The sequence below is a fragment of the Schistocerca nitens genome, chromosome 10 (assembly GCF_023898315.1).
Source record: "Schistocerca nitens isolate TAMUIC-IGC-003100 chromosome 10, iqSchNite1.1, whole genome shotgun sequence".
In the NCBI taxonomy this organism is placed as follows: Eukaryota; Metazoa; Arthropoda; class Insecta; order Orthoptera; family Acrididae; genus Schistocerca; species Schistocerca nitens.
Window position 1 is genome coordinate 80,523,348 of NC_064623.1, and position 20,361 is coordinate 80,543,708.

Below are 20,361 nucleotides of genomic sequence, written 5' to 3' on the forward strand. Positions count from 1 at the left end.
AACTTTAGGTCTGATAAGGAGAAGCCGGCCGAAGTGGCCGCGCGGTTCTGGCGCTGCAGTCTGGAACCGCGAGACCTCTACGGTCGCAGGTTCGAATCCTGCCTCGGGCATGGATGTTTGTGATGTCCTTAGGTTAGTTAGGTTTAACTAGTTCTAAGTTCTAGGGGACTAATGACCTCAGCAGTTGAGTCGCATAGTGCTCAGAGCCATTTGAACCATTTGATAAGGAGAGATGCTGAAGCAATGAATTAAAAGTTGTACCAGAGCTTGAACACGGGTCTCCTGTTTACAGGTAGACTACACCACCTTAGCACTATTGCTAACACGACTATGCAGACCTCCCTAGTCCAATGCCTCCCCTAACACAAACTTCAATTCACAACTTCATCCCAGTTCCCCTTCTGAAAGCATCAGTATTGCTGAGGCTCTCTCACACTGGAATAGCCCCCAAGGTTTTTACATAATGGGACATCCTGTCTGTACCTCAGGTGTAGGTGATCTATTGATCTGATGGAATTACATTTTTCTGGAGACATATCACTATCTTTGGTGAGGATAGAAGTTTGTAAGAGGTCCATGAGCAAGGAATTTATTGTTAGCGCACTCGAGCAGATGTAATTTAGATGGACTGCTCACGCGCTGCCTGCGATATGTAAGCTACAATAGAATCGCAGACTGGAGAGCAGTGTCGGCGGCAGTAGGAGTAGTGGTGGTAGCTCGCAGTCAGGCGGTTGGGCCGGTCGTGTCTGAGCGATGTAGAACAAGGTAAAAGCGGCCGCGCGCAGATGTAATTTGTAACAACTGATTTTGTACTATAGTTGTATCCATGGTCATTCCGATTATCGTAAAGAAAAATCAGTTGTTTCTTTTTGTACATGACAAATCTAGCGGCCAGCATTGCACTGGCCTGTGCCAGAAAAAATTCTTATAGGAGCAGATATATACACGTTATATGGCGACTTCATTGAGGTAAGAATTTTGAATTTATTCAGATTGATCTTTCAGGGCCATGACGCAGCACTGCTGATGTCCAAAATTTACCAGTATAAATTCACATTCAGTTAATTATTGAAAGGTTATATGTGAGCCACAATTTTATTGAGAGGTTAGTCACACTTTTATTGCGAGGTTCGGAAATAAACTGTTGGCAGATTACACTGAATGTGAATGTTATATTTTTTTTCTATTGGGAGGTTACAAGTTGAAGCAATGAAATTTGTGCCACGGCAGTGTTGTTGTCACAGTGCTATAGTGGTGTAGTGGTTTGCACATCTGCCTAATATGTAGGACACCTGGGTTCAAGTCCTGACCATGGCACAATTTTAAGTCATTGCTTCAGCTTTCATCCTTATCAAAGGTAAAGTTGAGACTCTTATGATTTCATCAGGTCAATGCCAGAGTTACAGGAGTAATTTCCCGATTATATGCAAAGCTGAGATGCTGTTCCAATATTGGAGAGGCGAGAATGGGCTGAAGGTGAGAACTGAAGTTTGTGTTAGAGAGGGCATTGGTCTAGGATAGTCTGTGCAGGTGCGTGGTGTAGTGGTTACCGCATCTGAAGTAAGCAGAAAACCCAGGTTCGAGTCGCAGCTGCAGCACAAATTTTAATTCATTGCTTCAGCTTCTATCCTTATCGAAGATGAAAGATTATCGGAAGAAAACGAAAGAACAACGAAACATAAATGGAAATGCCGTGTTGTCCTTAGTTGGCCCATTCGAGAAGAAGAAGCAGAAGTATCAAAAAAATGGTTCAAATGGCCCTAAGCATTGTGGTACTTAACTTCTAAGGTCGTCAGTCCCCTAGAACTTAGAACTACTTAAACCTAAGGACATCACACACATCCATGCCCGAGGCAGTATTCGAACCTGCGACTGTAGCGGTCGCGCGGTTCCAGACTGTAGCGCCTAGAACCGCTCGTCCACACCGGCCGGCGCAGAAGAATCGTTAGGTTACAGGATAATGAGAGCCACGAGTTGGAAAGAGAGTTGTAATGAAAAGTAGTGGACCGTGTACTGACCCCCGCGGCCCAGCGCTTGTGCTGGGAGGGCAGCAGCTCGGCGATCATGAGCCAGGGCAGCGGGCCGAAGCCGGCCGCGAAGAGCACCATGAAGAGAGCGAGCGCCACCAGCGGCAGCCAGCTGAGCGCCGACACGTCGTAGTCGAGCGAGCGGTGCAGCGCGAAGAAGGCGGTGAGCACGGCGTGGCAGGCGGCAGTGCCAGCCGCCGACACCAGCAGCAGCGTGCGACGGCCCGCGCGGTCCGCCAGCCGCGACGACGCGCACGTCGACACCATCTGCGGGCAGGCGGCGCGGCCGGCCGTCAACACGGGGGCGTCTGCAGCCCAGTCCCCCACCCGAGCACTGCGACCACTTGGGGTCTCTGCCAGCCCAAACGAAACCACCAAATCCCTGTCCCCAAATGTACCATTGGGCCTCACAAAAATACCTGGGAGTAACTCTCGACCAAAAACTAATTTGGAATCCGGAAGTACCTACCTGTGGTATCGCATACCAATACCATCCTCACCAGCAACTCATAGTTGGCAATGGAAAGGCACGTTTCCGATGAACGCCGACAGTGGTCGCGCAGGGACCCTGAGGGTCCAAGGATGCGTACTTGCTGAGCCACGCCTTCAGGTGATCTGACTACGAATATCCTCTACCACCACAATATAATAATAAGGTTATTGCAGCCAAATAGACCTACAAATTCTAAGTACAGTGATAATAAAAAACGAAATTAGAAATTTTACATATTGAGATTTGCATAGTAACTTATTGACCGTGTCCTTTTGGTACAGTTCTATATGGTAACGGCTGCATATCTGATGACACAGTTTACACTCTCGCATTGCATTTGGATCATGATGTGAGTGTGTGGGTTTTGCTTTGTCAAGTTGCGCAATGGATTGCTCCAACAAGTACCCTTTGGCTCCTGCAAGAAACAATTTCCACGTCACACTACTACAGAAGTCAGACAGACGCTCCTAATGTACAAACAAGAACGGCTTGAAAAACATTCAGCAACACATATCTTCTGGAGTCATCCACTATAAGGGAAAGACACAAAAATCTTCTATATATTCTTATATAACTAGTGGGATGCATGGGTACGGGAGTCTTGCTATTTAGTGTAACAAAAACATTAAACGAACGAAAAATATTATTTATTTCAAAAAATTCTGAGAAATCTCATGAAATTTTTTCTTATATAAAAAATAATAAATTTCCAGGTTCTTTTCAGAACAGTAGATTGCCTCTTATGGATAGGAATGCTATTATTTTACAAAGTATGCAAAGGTTCTTTTCTACCTTTTCTTTAAGAATGTTATTTACTCGGCAGAATGGCTGAGAGCCGCGCCTAACTTTTCTAGGTACAGTCAAGGCTTTCGCATGAGAAATGTAATGGAGTGTGCTGTTATGGAGGACAGATGGGGCTTGTAGTGCACAATACTGTGAGCTGCGACGACTGCTGCCTGCATTGCTCGCTGCTGACAAATAACTCAACTATCTCTTTCTATTTGGATTGACCTTCGCCAATCCAACTCTCCCTACGCCTTGATGAAGTCAAGGACTCCTGTCCACCCCTAGTCTATTGGCGTGGTACACCGGTCAGATAACCAGTCCACCGTGATGCCACTCAGTACTCGCTCGCAGGCATTTAACTAGCACTCTTTCCGTGTTCACACCACACAATAAGTGTGGCAGCCAACACAGTGAACAACACTTAATCGCGAGCGACTCAATATAGAGAGTCACTCTGACTCGCTAACGACAGAGGTGCTCTCCCAGTGAAGTACTGAGGAGACACTTTGTTCGTCGGTCATTGCGTACATGTACGAGCGCACTCGCTCTCGTTACATGTTCCCGCTCCAAGAGCGCCAATGGAACGGCCCATGGAAAAGTTGCAAGGGTATATCATTCGCTGCCTTCCCTCACTACTCTTTGCATCAGAAATATTCCGCCAATCAGCGTTGCTCTTTTAAACGGGAGAATGGCGTTTCGTTTAAGTCGACCAGTGCGGAAATCTGTAGCATCTCCGTTAGGCGTATGCTGTCCTCCTGTGAGAACTGCGTAACTGTGCAGTTGGTCCGTGAAAAAAATGCGTCTTCTGGGTGCTCCCACACAATGTAGCGGAATTTGCTTTTAAGTCGAACACGGGGACCGTTATCCCTTCGCTCTGGCTAAAGCTGTCTTCTCTCTAGGCGGTCACTTCGGCCGAAGTAGGTATGTTGTTGACCCAGCCCTCTGAAAGGACAGTCTTCCCAGTGGGCTGGTTTCCTCTTGAGAACGAAAATTCCTGTGGCCATCATGTTGTGCACACCAGCCTCGACTTTTTCAACCTTGGTGAGCACTTGCGATTTACTTATTAGATTTGCATATCGCTTACATTAATTCATACAAAATTGACTCTACCTTATCGAGTTTGGGTTCAAATGAAGCGTCTTGATGTGCAGAATACGATTGTAAGGACGTAATATGTAAGAAATGAAAGTCAGGAAACCTCGCCACCTTACAATGATATGACGTGTTATTGCAGATAAGGCGGTTGAACCATGGACTGCCATTCTGGTGGTCACGTGTCTTATTTCGAAGTTTTCCTTTGTCCATATTCGGTCAATCATGGCAACTGTGCTATAAAATTCTGGAGGTATGTCTCCTCTTTTTTACTTCAAATTTGAAGTAGGCTTTCCAAAGCGCTGCTGTTGGGTTTGTCCGTAGGTCTTCAATGAGGAAGGGTTCCCTCGCCAGCTCGTATACAAGTCTGGATCGTGTTGGACACTCCTATTGCTTACTTTATATAGGTCGTCTTCACTCTTTCTAGTGTCGTTAGGGTTTTCACTGTAAGATGTGGTTCGATAATTTCCACGCCGTACGTTAGTATTGGGAAGATTTTGGTCTGAATAGTGCTACTGCTGTCTCTAGGCTAAGGGATGTGATGTATTGTACGAGGGATATTCGGAAAGTAAGTTCCGATCGGCCAAGAAATGGAGACCACTGTGAAAATCTAATAAAGCTTTGCACATACGTGTTCGACAGTGTCTCTAGTATGCCTGTCGGTTGCATCACTTCGCTCTTTTCAGTTCTGAGCGCGTGGTGAGCACATAAAGATGCGTAGAAAGTAGTGTCTCCCGCCAAGTATGAGGTCCTGGTGAGAGATTTCGCCTGATGTCATGCAGCCCACATTACAGAACTGCCGTACGGTTCCTACTTCATGACAATTCCTGGTCGCAATCTGCACGGGCAATGAAAATGCTCCTGCAGCGTTTTCGATGGGAAGTAATTGGCACCCTCTGTGTTTCATCTCTGCTCTCATTAACTACTGGCTATGGAAACAACATTTTCGCTCAGACAATGTGCTATAGATGAGCGTAGAGGATTGGCGGAAAGCACAGGCGGCTGTCCTCTATGATGAGGGTATTGGAAAGTTGGCACAACGCTGCGACAAATGTCTAAGTCGGAGTGGTCACTATGTAGAGCAGTGGCTGGAAGCTGTAGCTAAACTGTTGCAGATAAATTATTCCTGATTTTCACAGTGGTTTCCATTTCACGACCAATCGGAACTTACTTTCCAAATACCCTAGTATTTCATGAATTTCCACCATTACTTGCATTGCTTTCTGTTTTGTGAAACATTTTGCACTTGTTTGTATTGTGGTCCCTGGGTACTTTAAGCCTGGTACAATTTTCAGTTTTCTCTTCCGTAAGAAGATCTCAGGTCATGCAGGTCCTCTTCCCCCATTTATGAGTACCATCATTTCTGTTTTCACTACATTCATTTCGACGTCGTGTTCGACACACCAATCTTCCATATCTTTTATCGCTTGTTATAACGTTGCAGTGTCCTATTACAACACCGTCTGCATATGAATATGAGATTACACCCTCCCTTTGGGGTATTTTTACAATTCTTACCGCAGTAAGGACAAATAACAGAGGAATCACTGGATCTTCCTGTAGTACTCCGTTTGATTGGAGTATCGGCTCCGATAGGGAGAGTTTGTCTGGGATCCTTATTTCATTCCATCGCAATGTTGCGCTTATGATTGGTGTCCATATATTGTTTTCTCCTAGGCTTTCCAGGAGTTTTTTAGTCATTAATTTTCTGTTTATGAAGTCAAAGGCTTTTGTGAATAAAAATACCACATAAAACTTTTCTCTGCCTCTAAGGGCTTCCCATACGGTCTTTAGCAGGAGTTCAATTGCAGCCAGAGTTGATCTTCCCGTCTTGGATCGCATTTGGCTTTAGGGGAGGTGTTCGTCGATTGTTTTCTTTAATATTTCTATTACTACTTTTGTGGACACTTTGAAAGGTAAGTATTCTACGGCTATACGTCTGCATTTGCTATTTCTCGCTGACATTCTCCACAAAATGAAAGAAAGAAATCCATCGCTTACTACATTTCCGCTACTCATACAGTAAAACTTCAGCATCCGGCGTGACATTTTAATTTAATACTTCTTTATTTCTATCTCTATTCCGAAAACATTTTACAGACACTAGTCACATATACCTCTAAATGTAACTGCAGAATTATGTAATTGCTTGACACATACTTCACAAGATATGACATAAGAAACACTAAAAGGAAGTGGCTCCAGTTTCGTGCTTAACGTTAAATATTCGACCCATTAACTCGTTTGTAAAGTAATTAGCGGTTTGAACCGGTTTTATACATGGGACTCTAGAGAACCAGGAGTGGGGGAGTAGCGATAATAGACTAAAATTACTAGCCAGTCAAACATGACGGCTACATCTCATAACCATCGTCCACCCCTACAAGGCTCTGGCCCATTCCCGTCTCCGATGCTGTTGTTGTATAAACCTGCACTCGTCCCTAGTTCTACAACTCTTTTCAAATCACTGGATGACATGTACTCCACTTTCGTTAGGCAGCTAGCTTCTATTACTTCTAGTCTGGACCAGTTCGTAATATGTCCACATCTCCCTCAGCATGCGGAACCACTTTGCATGTCCTACACCTAAAACGCTGCCATATCCCCAGTCCTTGTGATTTCTGTCCGGTTCTGTCACTCTAGCAACACATCTCATTTTTGTTTCGTCTCTGGAGACTGCACGTCCTTTCCCAGGGCAATGTTTTGGTGTCTCCGTCTCTTGCACCCTGAAATAGCCCCTAAGGTCTACCCATCCTACCAACCGTAACCTGCCTCACCGGTCACACGCCAAATGAAGGCTAAAGCTAATCTCTTTCATTCATATCTTTGTCATCTGCTAATTTCTGCATCGCAACTATCAGTTCATTCTCTCATTATACATCACAGACTCTGTTTAACATAATGTCATCTCCAATATTCAACTCGTTCCTTTTAAAACCTCTTACCATACATTTATGATAGTACCTCACCATCATTATAACTGAATGGAACAACGCACGTTGCCAACATCATGCTATGCAAATACTACTTCCAAATTTACTTTATGTATACGTTTAATTTGCACATCAAGGGCTGAAGAGGGACTAGTTGGTTGGTACCAGCCCATTCCCCAGGGAGCAAAAATTAATTAGAAATTTTCACTCGACACAAACTTTCTCAGACGCAGCTGCAAATCAGAGAATCTACATCTGCTGAATGGGTTGTTCAAACAGTTAGTATCTCAGGTACCTTAGTTTTTCCGCTGACAAAGCACTGTTTTGTTATGGAACGTATTTTTTTCATTTGCAACTTAAGCCTCTTGTCATGCAGTTTTTCCTCGTTTGGTCTGGAGGATTTACGTGCTAGGTACACTACTGGCCATTAAAATTCCTACACCACGAAGATGACGTGCTACAGACATGAAGTTTAAACAACAGGAAGAAGATGCTGCGATATGCAAATGATTAGCTTTTCAGAGCATTCACACAAGGTTGGCGCCGGTGGTGACACCTACAACGTACTGACATGAGGAAAGTTTCCAACCGATTTCTCATACACAAACAGCAGTTGACCGGCGTTGCCTGGTGAAACGTTGTTGTGATGCCTCCTGTAAGGAGGAGAAATGCGTACCATCACGTTTCCGACTTTGATAATGGTCGGATTGTAGCCTATCGCGATTGCGGTTTATGGTATCGCGACATTGCTGCTCGCGTTGGTCGAGATACAATGTTAGCAGAATATGGAATCGGTGGTTTCAGGAGGGAAATACGGAACGCCGTGCTGGATCCCAACGGCCTCGTATCACTAGCAGTCGAGATGACAGGCATCTTATCCACATGGCTGTAACGGATCACTGAGTCAACGGATGGGGACGTTTGCAAGACAACAACCACCTGCACGAACAGTTCGACAAGTTTGCAGCAGCACGGACTATCAGCTCGAGGACCATGGCTGCGGTTACCCTTGACGCTGCATCACAGACAGGAGCGCCTGCGATGGTGTATTCAACGACGAACCTGGGTGCACGAATGGCAACACGTCATTTTTTCGGATGTATCCAGGTTCTGTTTACAGCATCATGATGGTCGCATCCGTATTTCTCGACTTCGCGGTGAACGCACATTGGAAGCGTGTATTCGTCATTGCCTTACTGGCGTATCACCCGGCGTGATGGTATGGGGTGCCATTGGTTACACGTCTCGGACACTTCTTTTTCGCATTGGCGGCACTTTGAACAGTGGACGTTACATTTCAGATGTGTTACGACCCGTGACTCTACCCTTAATTCGATCCCTGTGAAACCCTACATTTCAGCAGGATAATGCACGACCGCCTGTTGCAGGTCTTGTACGGACCTTTATGGATACAGAAAATGTTCGACTGCTGCCCTGGCCAGCACATTCTCCAGATCTCTCACCAACTGAAAACGTCTGGTCAATGGTGACCGAGCAACTGGCTCGTCACAATTCGCCAGTCACTACTCTGAACTGCGGTATCGTGTTGAAGCTGCATGGGCAGCTGTACCTGTACACGCCATCCAAGCTCAGTTTTACTCAATGCGCAGGCGTATCAAGGCTGAGGCCAGAGGTGGTTGTTCTGGATACTGATGTCTCAGGATCTATGCACACAAATTGTCTTAAGATGTAATCACATGTCAGTTCTAGTATAATATATTTGTCCAATGAATACCCGTTTATCATCTGCATTTCTTCTTTGTGTAGCAATTTTAATGGCCAGTAGTGTATTTGCAAATTATAGTTTTACCTTTTGCCAAGTAATAGAAATTCAGTAGTATTATTTTTGAGAAACTATCTACGTGTGATTTTTCGGTTTATTTTACTCTTGTCATCGCTCAACAAACGCGGCATCCACCTTGCAAAGGAGTTTCTCATAATTATTTTTGTTACTTTACTGCCTGGCTCCGTACGTTTCTGGTGTTAACTTTATTGACACAACCTGAATGCCATGTGCTGTCTGTACGATTGTATCTATCCTTCTGTCTTTTAGAACGTTTCCTAAAATTCTTTAGAAGGGAAGTACAGCCTTTTTTATTCGTTCACCCATTGCGGTACGTAAATCTCATGAAGGAGATCCTTCATGTCTGTAGAAGAATTTGTGCATTAACATACAGAAGTTGAATAACAATTGAATCTACCTATACCACCCTTCTGCTTTGACTCGCAGTATAATCGAAATAGTAGATATAAAATATTCAGTGAAATCCAATATGTGCAAAATGTGTGCCACAACAATAATTATAGTAATTCTTGCTACACCACATCGCATTAACTGGTTTCGCCACCTTAAAAGTCCACATTCATCTTTCAACCTAACCTAGACCTCGAGGTACCTGACAGATAACACTGCCACTACAACCTACATTCCAAAAAATAAACTACTGTTTGTGAAAATTGTAAGACGAAGAAGGAACGGTTGGAATAACTCTGAAATCAGAGGATATGTAGGACAATGGAATCATAGTAACTGATTAAAACTGCAGAGAAATGGCGTGCACGTAGGCCTACGAGCGTCCTCTGTTATGTGACCGGAAAGGCCATTGTTACGCCACACTCACATGCTACACAGCCGCCAGAGCAAGAGGAAACCTGCAACCAAGTGCTGATATGCCTTGTCGATATCAAAGGACGCAATAACAGCATGTGGCGAGTTCGCAGAGACAGAATGATTCGACTCCGGGAAACGAATTTGTGCTGCCGTGACATTGCGGCTTGTACGGAAACGCTGCTTCGGCAGTGCTGCGTGTGTGGCACCATTCCGTAAAGGAGGGTCGAACACGGTGGCGAGTGGGTACTGGGCCTCACAGTGTAACCACAGAGCGAGATGACCACCATCTTGTACGCCTGCCGGCGACGGACAGAACTGCTTCATCTACACAGCGGTGGACTAGTGGTATGGCTGCTGCTGCATCGACTGGAGTCCACCAGAAACCACCAACGCTTCAGACGGGGTGGGCACGTGAATGCTGTGACAGGCGTGATGTGTTGCTGGATGCAGTGCTTCCAGACGAGTACCACTTCAACCACGGCCGTGGTGAACGTGTAGGACTTCCCATTTAACGTAGTGGCCGATATTCAACACGATTAAAATACAGGGTGATTCAAAAAGAATACCACAACTTTAGGAATTTAAAACTCTGCAACGACAAAAGGCAGAGCTAAGCACTATCTGTCGGCGAATTAAGGGAGCTATAAAGTTTCATTTAGTTGTACATTTGTTCGCTTGAGGCGCTGTTGACTAGGCGTCAGCGTCAGTTGATGCTAAGATGGCGACCGCTCAACAGAAAGCTTTTTGTGTTATTGAGTACGGCAGAAGTGAATCGACGACAGTTGTTCAGCGTGCATTTCGAACGAAGTATGGTGTTAAACCTCCTGATAGGTGGTGTATTAAACGTTGGTATAAACAGTTTACAGAGGATGGGTGTTTGTGCAAAGGGAAAAGTTCTGGACGGCCGAGAATGAGTGATGAAAATGTAGCACGCATCCAGCAAGCATTTGTTCGCAGCCCAGGAAAATCGACTCGCAGAGCTAGCAGAGAGCTGCAAATTCCACAATCAACTGTATGGAGAGTCCTACGAAAAAGGTCAGTTATGAAACCTTATCGTCTGAAATTGGTTCAAGCACTGTCTGCAGCTGATAAGATTAAAAGAATCGATTTCTGTGATTTTATCCTTGCTCAAATGGAAACAGATGAATCTTTCGTTTCAAAGATTGTGTTTAGTGATGAAGCAACTTTCCACACTAACGGGAAAGTCAACCGTCACAATGTCTGTATATGGGGCACTGAGAATCCGCGGGAAACAACTCAGTATGAACGTGACTCGCCTAAGGTGAACTTTTTCTGTGCCATTTCAGCCAATAAAGTTTTTGGTCCCTTTTCTTCGAAGGTGCTACTGTAACTGGACTACAGTATCTGGAGATGTTAGAGAATTGGCTGTTACCTCAGCTCGAACAAGAAGCACAACAATTCATATTTCAGCAGGATGGAGCGCCACCACATTGGCACTTATCTGTCCGTAATTACCCGAACGTCAACTACCCGAGGCGATGGATCGGCCGCCAGGCAGCCCGTGACAGAGCACTTCATCACTGGCCTCCAAGAAGCCCTGATCTTACCCCCTGTGATTTTTTCTTATGGGGGTATGTTAAGGATATGGTGTTTCGGCCACCTCTCCCAGCCACCATTGATGATTTGAAACGAGAAATAACAGCAGCTATCCAAACTGTTACGCCTGATATGCTACAGAGAGTGTGGAACGAGTTGGAGTATCGGGTTGATATTGCTCGTGTGTCTGGAGGGGGCCATATTGAACATCTCTGAACTTGTTTTTGAATGAAAAAAAACCTTTTTAAATACTCTTTGTAATGATGTATAACAGAAGGTTATATTATGTTTCTTTCATTAAATACACATTTTTAAAGTTGTGGTATTCTTTTTGAATCACCCTGTATATTAATTTGACAGTGACGGCTAACTACCACTGATTACTGAATCAAAAGCGATATTGTAAATAACTTGTATTTATTGTAAATTATCTCACGACAGAAATTAGAACATATTGAACAACTCATGAATGAAAACAAATTAAACAAATTGTACACTGTTCTTAGATATACTGCACTGGTAAGATTGGCTCTCAGCTCTTAATGTTAAGTTGATGCGAAGTTAGATTTAATTATGCCGCTGGATAAGCAAATGGTAAATGCGATCAGCCTGCGTTCCTATAATCTCTTTTGTGTCTGAAATAATACGTACTTCGGACACCACCACCAAGAAACAAACCAAACAACGCAGAAAAAGACAAATAATCAATAACGAATCGTAAGCAAAACTGCACGGATGCTCAGTGGATGGCAAGAACACGATCCAGCAACTATTTCTGAACTTTACTGCCGCTGCTGCAAGTTTTACTATACCGTCTACCAGCGTGCTGGCTCCGTCAGTACTGCTGGGGCGACGACTGCAGCTGCGAAGTCGCTGAATTAAGATCAGTCTCTCAAGTATCTTGAGCAGAATAAACTACTCAGAAACTACTAATACCACAAGCCCTATATTTCCTCTAAATGGTATACAACGCTTTCAAGCCTGGCTCAACAACGTTTAAGGTGCAGCCCAGTGTGTCTTGTACTAACGTGCAATAGCCGTATGATAGCTCTGTGCACTGGTTAACTACGTTCAATGGTGACTGCCAGCCTATAAGTCGGAATCAACTGAAATTATACCAGTAGTCAATGCAATGCCTATCGTGGACTTTGATGTCCTACTGTGGCTGCAGACTCTAGATCAAATGGCTCTGAGTACTATGGGACTTAACATCTATGGTCATCAGTCCCCTAGAACTTAGAACTAGTTAAACCTAACTACCCTAAGGACATCACAAACATCCATGCCCGAGGCAGGATTCGAACCTGCGACCGTAGCGGTCTTGCGGTTCCAGACTGCAGCGCCTTTAACCGCACGGCCACTTCGGCCGGCAGACTCTAGATCACACACAGCATAGTCTTCAGAACCTGTCCCTATTTCAGAGCTACCGAACTTTGCTACCGTCCACTTCCACGGCACAAGACGCTCTCCTCTTGCCTCGCTATCCACGATGCTCTTGCGACAATCTTGCCACCAAACTCTAACCAGCCAATCCCGACGCTGCAAAGGCCTCCCGCATCTCCCTCGCAGAGTGATACAATTTCTCCACCTATCCAAAAATCACTCTGTTCGAACAGCGGGCGTTGACCCCCAGCGTTTCCCGCACTTTCTTATGAACTGCCCAATCAGAGCTCAGCCCATTTGCCGCTAAAACAGCGCGCGACCGGGCGGCGCCAGGCGTACGCTGGACGCTCTCTGTCTGCTCGACATTTCCCCTCTCTCTCTCACCTGGCACCCGGCAGCGTTCCTTTTGATGCTTGCAGGTCAGCGGCCGCATCCCCTGGGACCCCGGCCCCTGCACAATGCTCTTCCGGCGCTCGCCGGCCTTCGCCTCCCCGTCTGTGCCGGACCAGTCCTCGCCTCCCCTGGCCAATTTACTTTGCTTACACCTACAGCATGCAACTAAAAATTATCATTACCAAAGCCCGTATTATTTCAGACATGTGTTTAACCATCACGTATCACTCTTTCTAATCCACATAATAAGACTAATTAACCATTGTGTGGGTTTATTTACTTCAAACATGCAGAATAATCTGCGAATTGAACGACAAAAATGAAAGCCGCCTTTCAAACACAATGCGAGAGACTTCACTGTTGAGCGACATAGTGGACAAAAGGAAAATGTGACGATCTGGGCTACCACTGACGATGTCGCGTCCTTGCTACTGATGGCAATCTGAACAGCAACTGTTATGCCAGAGAGGTCTTACAGCCCGAGGCACTGTCCCTCCTGCAGCCGTTCCACATGGCATGTTCCAGCAGGACAACGCCCGGTCTCATGTGGCTAGGAATGTGCAAGCCTTCTTGGGAAAACGACGGATAAAACATCTCCGCTGTCTCCTTGTTCACCTGGTATGGCGCCAGTCGAATATCTCTGGGCTTTGGTCGGTTAGCAACTTGTTCTTTCTGATCTTCCTGAAACCATTGTCGCGCTTTGTGGACGCGTATACAAGCTGCGTGGAACTGTATTCGACTGCAACATATCCAGGCCCTCTTTGCTTTCATGTCACCATGTGTACAAGCTTTGATTGCAGCACATACGATAACTTCACTCCCTACTGAATTCTCACAGTCAAAGGCCATGTACCGTTCTGTACTTCTAATTTCAGTACTGTCAATAATCAGTGGGATAAATTACAATGTAATCGTTCAGTAAAATTAATCAGGTTATGTGACCATCTTGTCAATATACACTGAGAAGGCAAAAGACAAGGAACACATCCTACACTCATGCTCATGAATTAAGGATATTTGTAGAATGTGGTGCCACACAACGTGGTACTACACAAAACTACCGCTAACAGCAGAGGCACATAGGGAACACACACACCATAGAAATGTAAGTCCATGGTATTGGTGATAAGTTGAGAAAACCGCCCCGAAACACATGTGCTACAAAACGCTACTGTTTCCTGCTCGTGTAACCCGACATCAATATGGGATATGATCACCACGCTCACGTACACAGGCCGCACAACGGGTTGGCATACTCTGGATCAGGTGGTCGAGCAGCTGCTGAGGTATAGCGTCCCATTCTTGCGCCAGTGCCTGTCGGAGCTCCTGAAGTGTCTTAGGGGTTTGAAGACGCGCAGCTATAGGTCGACCGAAAGCATCCCAGACGTGTTCGATGGGGTTTAGGTCTGGAGAACAGGTTGGCCACTCCATTCGCCTGATATCTTCTGTTTCAAGGTATTCCACTGCGATGGCAGCTCGATGGGGCCGTGCGTTATCATCCATCAGGAGGGTGGGACCCACTGTACCCTGAAAAGGCGGACATACTGGTGCAAAATGACGTCCTGATACACCTGACCTGTTACAGCTCCTCTGTCAAAGACATGCAGGGGTGTACGTGCACCAATCATAATCCCACCCAACAACATCAAACCACGACCTCCATACAGGTCCCTTTCAAGAACATTAAGTGGTTGGTATCTGGTTCCTGGTTCACGCCAGATGAAAACCCGGCGAGAATCACTGTTCAGAGTATAACTGGACTCGTCTGTGAACACAACCTGGGACCACAGTGCCAATCACCATGTACGGTGTTCTTGACACCAGGCTTTACGGGCTCTCCAGTGGTCATGGGTCAGTGGAATGCACCTTGCAGGTCTCCGGGCGAATAAACCATGTCTGTTTAGCCCTCTGTAGACTGCGTGTCTGGAGACAATTGTCCCAGTGGCTGTGGTAAGGTCCGGCCATCTGCGGGCACTGATGGTGAGATATCGGTCTTCTTGTGGTGTTGTGCACTGTGGACGTCCCGTAGTGTAGCGCCTGGACATGTTACCTGCCTGCTGGAATCGTTGCTATAATCTTGAGATTACACTTTGTGGCACACGGAGGGCCCGTACTACAACCTGCTGTGTTTGACCAGCCTCCAGTCGCCCTAGTATTCACCCCTCATAACGTCATCAATATGTGTTCTTTAAGCCATTTTCAACACACAGTCACCATTAGCACGTCTGAAAACATCTGCACACTTACTTGCTGCACCGTACTATGACATGCACCAACACACCTCTGCGTATGTGGACTGCTGCCAGCGCCTCCGTGCAACGACCGCAGGCCAAATGGTCACACCCCGAGGTAATTTAAACCCGCAAACAGCCCACCAGAGCATTGTTTTTTTCACCATGTATCAGCATTATCCTTAACTTATGAGCATGAAGGTAGTTTGTGTCGGTCCTCCATTTGCCCGGCGTAATGCAACAACTCGACGTGGCGTGGACTCAAGAAGTCGTTTGAATTCTTCTGCAGAAATACTGAGCCACGCTACCGCTACTGCCGTCCATAATTACGAAAGCGTTAGAGGACTTTTTAAACGAACTGACCTCTCGATTATATCTATAAATTTTCGGTGGGATTCATGTCGGGCGATGTAGGTGGCCAAACCACTTGCTCGAATAGCCCACTATCTTCTTCAAACCAGTCTGAATAACTTTGGCGCAGTGACATGGTGCATTGTCATCACTAACAATTCCATCGTTGCTTGGGAATATAAAGTCCATGAATTTCTGCAAATGGTCTCCAAGCAGCCGAACATAAACCATTTCCAGTCCATGGTGGCTTCAGTTGGACATGAGGCCCCAGCTCCTTCTCTGTAAATACAGCCCATCACTAGTTTGCACAGTGTTTTGTTGGGAACTTGAGTCCATGGCTTCCTTGTGTGTACGCCACATTCAGACCCTACCATCAGCTCTTACCAACTGATAGTGGAACACATCAGGCCACAGTTTTCCAGTCGTCTAGGGACCAACCGATATGGTTACCAGCCCAAGAGAGGCGCAGCTGGCGATATACTTTCAGCAATGGCACTCGCGTCGTTTGTCTGCTGCCACAGCCCATTAACGCCAGATTTCACCGCAATGTCTTAAAGGACACATTTGTTGTACGTCCCCCATCGATTTCTGCGACTATTTCATGCAGTGTTCCTTTTGTGTTAGCACTGACAATTCCGCACAAAAGCAGGTGCTCTCGGTCGTTAAGTGAAGGCCGTTGGCCACTGTGTTGTCCGTGGTGAGAGGTATCGCCTGAAATTGGGTATTCTCGGCACAATCTTGACACTGTGGATCTCGGAATATTGAAGTCCCTAACTATTTCCGAAAGGGAATGTACCATGCGTCTAGCTCCAAGTACCGTTCCGCATTTGAAGTCTGGTGGTTCCCGTCATGTGGCCATAATCACATCAGACAACTTTTCACGTGGATCACCTGAGTACAAATCGGAACCCCGCTTTTTCCCCTTTATTGTAATTTACATCCCCCATCAGGGGTGGGCTGGCAGCAGTTAAAGCACTGCTCTTCAGCTGAGAGACATAAATGGACAGGAAGACATGTAAAGCAATATAAATAAGAAAACCTGGCGAACTATACAAACAAAAAAGGCAGAACAGAAGAATAGAAAGCATACAAAGTGGTGACTGTAAATCGGAGATAAAAATCTAAAAAATAAAAGTGTGTTACACAAAAAACACACGCTAGATTAAAAGGCACCAGGCAAATTACGGCCGGAGCATAAAAGTCGTAGAACGATGAAAACAGCCACGTGACGGACGGCGTAGCATGGAAAAGTCATGGACGAAAAGCAGGTCGAGCACACAATTAAAACCACGTCACTAGAGGACACTGTATTAAGGCACCAAAACACAACACTAATGCATCACACTGATAACATATAAAAACTTGGGAGGATCTGCCAGGGAGGGGAGGTCAAGGGAATAGGGAAACGGGAAAAGGTGGCGAGGAGGAGAGGAGAGAAAGGGGGGCCAGAGAGGGAAGGGACGAGTGAGGAAAACAGCCGAGGAGGGGGTGCAGGGATTCAGGGAGGGAAGGAGTAAAATCCGTTCCAGTAGAAGGAGGGGAGAGGAAAAAGGGGAGGAGGGGGGCAAGAAGGCCAGGTTACAGTTGGAAGTAAGGGTAGATCTCACGGCGAAGTTCAACATCCGGGAGGGGGAGGTGCTGGAAATTGCCCTGATGAAGGAAATGGAGGTATGTAGGTGGTGAGAGGGAGGGATACAGAGGCACAGCAACAGATGGGGGGTAAAGAGGAAGGAGGAAACTAGAGGGCGAGGAGGATCAAGCATGTGGACAGTGTAAAGGATGCAGAGATGTTGGAGGAAAAGGAGGAGGTGGGGGATGGGGATGAGTTCGCACAGGAGAAGGAAGGTGGATACAGAAGGCAAGGCGGAGCGCATGTCATTTGAGGATTTGGAGCGGTGGGTGCGGAGATCCAGGCAACGCTGGCATAACAGGGGATAGGATGGATGAGGGATTTGGAGGTGTGGAGGATGGTGGAAGGATGTAATCCCCATGTCCGGCCAGGCAGGAGTTTCAGGAGGCAGAGGCCGGAATGGGCTTTATGCTGGATGGTCAGGAGGTGAGGGGTCCAGGTGAGGTGATGGTCGAGGGTGAGGCCAAGGTATCTAAGGGTGGTGGTGAGCTGGATGGGATGACCATAAAGGGAGCGGTAGAAGTTATGGAGACGGAAGGAGCAGGTGGAGGAGCCTATGATGATTGGCTGTGTTTTGGAGGGGTTGAGACGAAGGAACCACTGGTTACACAATAGTGGTGAACTGGTCAAGGTGGGTTTGGAGGGTGCATTGGGACCGTTGAAGGGTAGGACAGAGAGCCAGGACGGGTGAGGGTGGCTTGGGCATATCAGCAGTGTACAGGAGACAGAGGAGAGGGGAGAAGATGGAGCCCTGGGGGATGCCAGCAGTGGGATAAAAGATACAGGAGTTGTGGGGTGACATAGGAAGGACGGCGTGAAGGAAGCGACCAGATGGACGAAACTGATAGGCAGGGCATAGGTTTGGAGTTTAAAGAGGAGACCGGGATGCCATACACGGTCATAGGCATTTTGGAGGTCGAGGGAAACAAAAATGGCAGAGCGACGGGAGTTAAGCTGGAGGGAGAGAAGGTTAAGGTCTTCGGCGGAGAAGGAGGGTCGGAAGCCAAACTGGGTAAGGGGGAGGACGTGGTGTTGATTAGGGTGATGATGGATAGGTCGGGAGAGGATGGATTCGAAGCCCTTATTGAAGATGGAGGTGAGGCAGAAGGGACGATAGGAAGAGGTGACGGAAGGGGGGTTTGTTGGGTTTGAGGAATAAGAGCGCCGCTCCGCCAATGCACTGCCCTTTTATACGTCGTGTACGCGACACTACCGGCACCTGTATGTGTGCGTATTGCTATTCCACGACTTTCGTCACCTCAGTGTACAAGATAACCCAAAAATCTTTTGACATTCGAAAACTCAACACTTCACTGCATAATGTAGGTAGAGAAGCAAAAATTGACACACATGTTTGAAATGACACGGGGGGATTTGTTGAAACAATAAAAAAAGGGTACAAAATGGCCATCAGAAGGCGCCTCATATGATACAGAAGCAAAGATAACAGTTAATTATGACGCTGGATTTTGTACAGACAGCACTAAAAGGTACTCCTTAGTGCTCTCCAAACAGCAGTCCGTGGAATGCTAGTGCGACGTGCGCTGACTTCACCGCGCAGAGGTGATCTCGCCAAGGTTCCAGTAAAACTCCTGACATTTCAGGCATGTGTGTCAAGTTTTATCTCTCTGCCTGCATTACTCCGTGAATTAGTGCATTTGCGTCACTCTGTACAAATTGACAATGCGGTCAGATACCCTGAAAAATTTTATTGAGTCTGACAACAGCTGCGGAAGCCTACGCTTACACACACATTATAATGTTAGTTACCTAGACAGTTTCATGTTTGACAGTATACGTTTGAGCGATTCTTTAATCGAAACCATGTGGAATGAGTCAATTTACATGATTAGCGTTACCGGTTTTTAAAGAGAAATTCTTGCATGGAATAGTAGGACTTATCCAAGACATAATTTAAGGTTAATTTTAAAATATGCTTTGTTACTTGCCATACGTTTTATGTAAATGTTTTACGCAAACGATTAAAGATATTTGTCGCCGCATACTGGACTCCTTTTCTTAATTGTTGGATTTCGGTACGTGCCTATACAGCGATCTTAAAAGTGGGAACATGATACTGTGTGGTTCGACAATTCAGAGTATTCATTATGTGCGATATGATAGTGGCTGTGTTGTGCAGAAGTACGATGCAAAGTTCCTTCAGACATGCTGAACCGAGCGAGGTGGCGCAGTGGGCAGCACACTGGACTCGCATTCTGGAGGACTACGGTTCATACCCACGTCCGGCCATCCTGACCTCCGTGATTTCTCTGAATCACTTCTGGCTGGGATGGTTCCTTTGGAAGGGAACGATCAACTTTCTCCCCCGTCCTTTGCTAACCCGATGGCACCGACGACCTCGCTGTTTGGCCAACCACCCAACCATGCAGTCCACTCCCTCCCGGCTATTTATCTTTCCCAACAGTAGGTACGTAGACGTGATGATACTCGAGGGTCACTCCAAAAGAAATGCACACTATTTTTTTAAATCCATCTTTTATTCCACATGTATGAAAGAGTTAGAGTGTGTAGATACATCCTTTAGGATCAATATTTTCATTTCTCCACATATTTTCCCTCTCAACCGCCTTACGCCATCTTGGAACCAGCGCCTGTATACCCGCATGATAAAATTCTGGACCAACCTGTTGGAGCCACTGTTTGGCAGCGTGCGCAAGGGAGTCATCATCTTCAAACCTTGTTCCACGGAGAGAGTCTTTCAGTTTCCCAAAGACATGATAGTCACACGGAGCCAGGTCAGGACTGTAAGGCCGGTGTTTCAGTGTTGTCCATCCGAATTTTGTGATCGCTTCCATGGTTTTTTGACTGACATGTGGCCGTGCATTGCCGTGCAACGGCAAACCATCGAGCTTG

At 46.2% G+C, this 20,361-nt stretch overlaps 1 protein-coding gene across 1 annotated transcript in view; it reads right to left on the reverse strand.

Moving 5' to 3' along the window:
- LOC126209892 (facilitated trehalose transporter Tret1-2 homolog) overlaps positions 1-20,361 on the reverse strand; it is a 77,818-nt gene that overhangs the window by 20,808 nt on the left and 36,649 nt on the right. Inside the window, exon 6 of the mRNA XM_049939015.1 lies at positions 2,019-2,294. Within this exon, the coding sequence (XP_049794972.1) occupies positions 2,019-2,294 (276 nt within the window). The remainder of the gene's footprint in view (positions 1-2,018; positions 2,295-20,361) is intronic.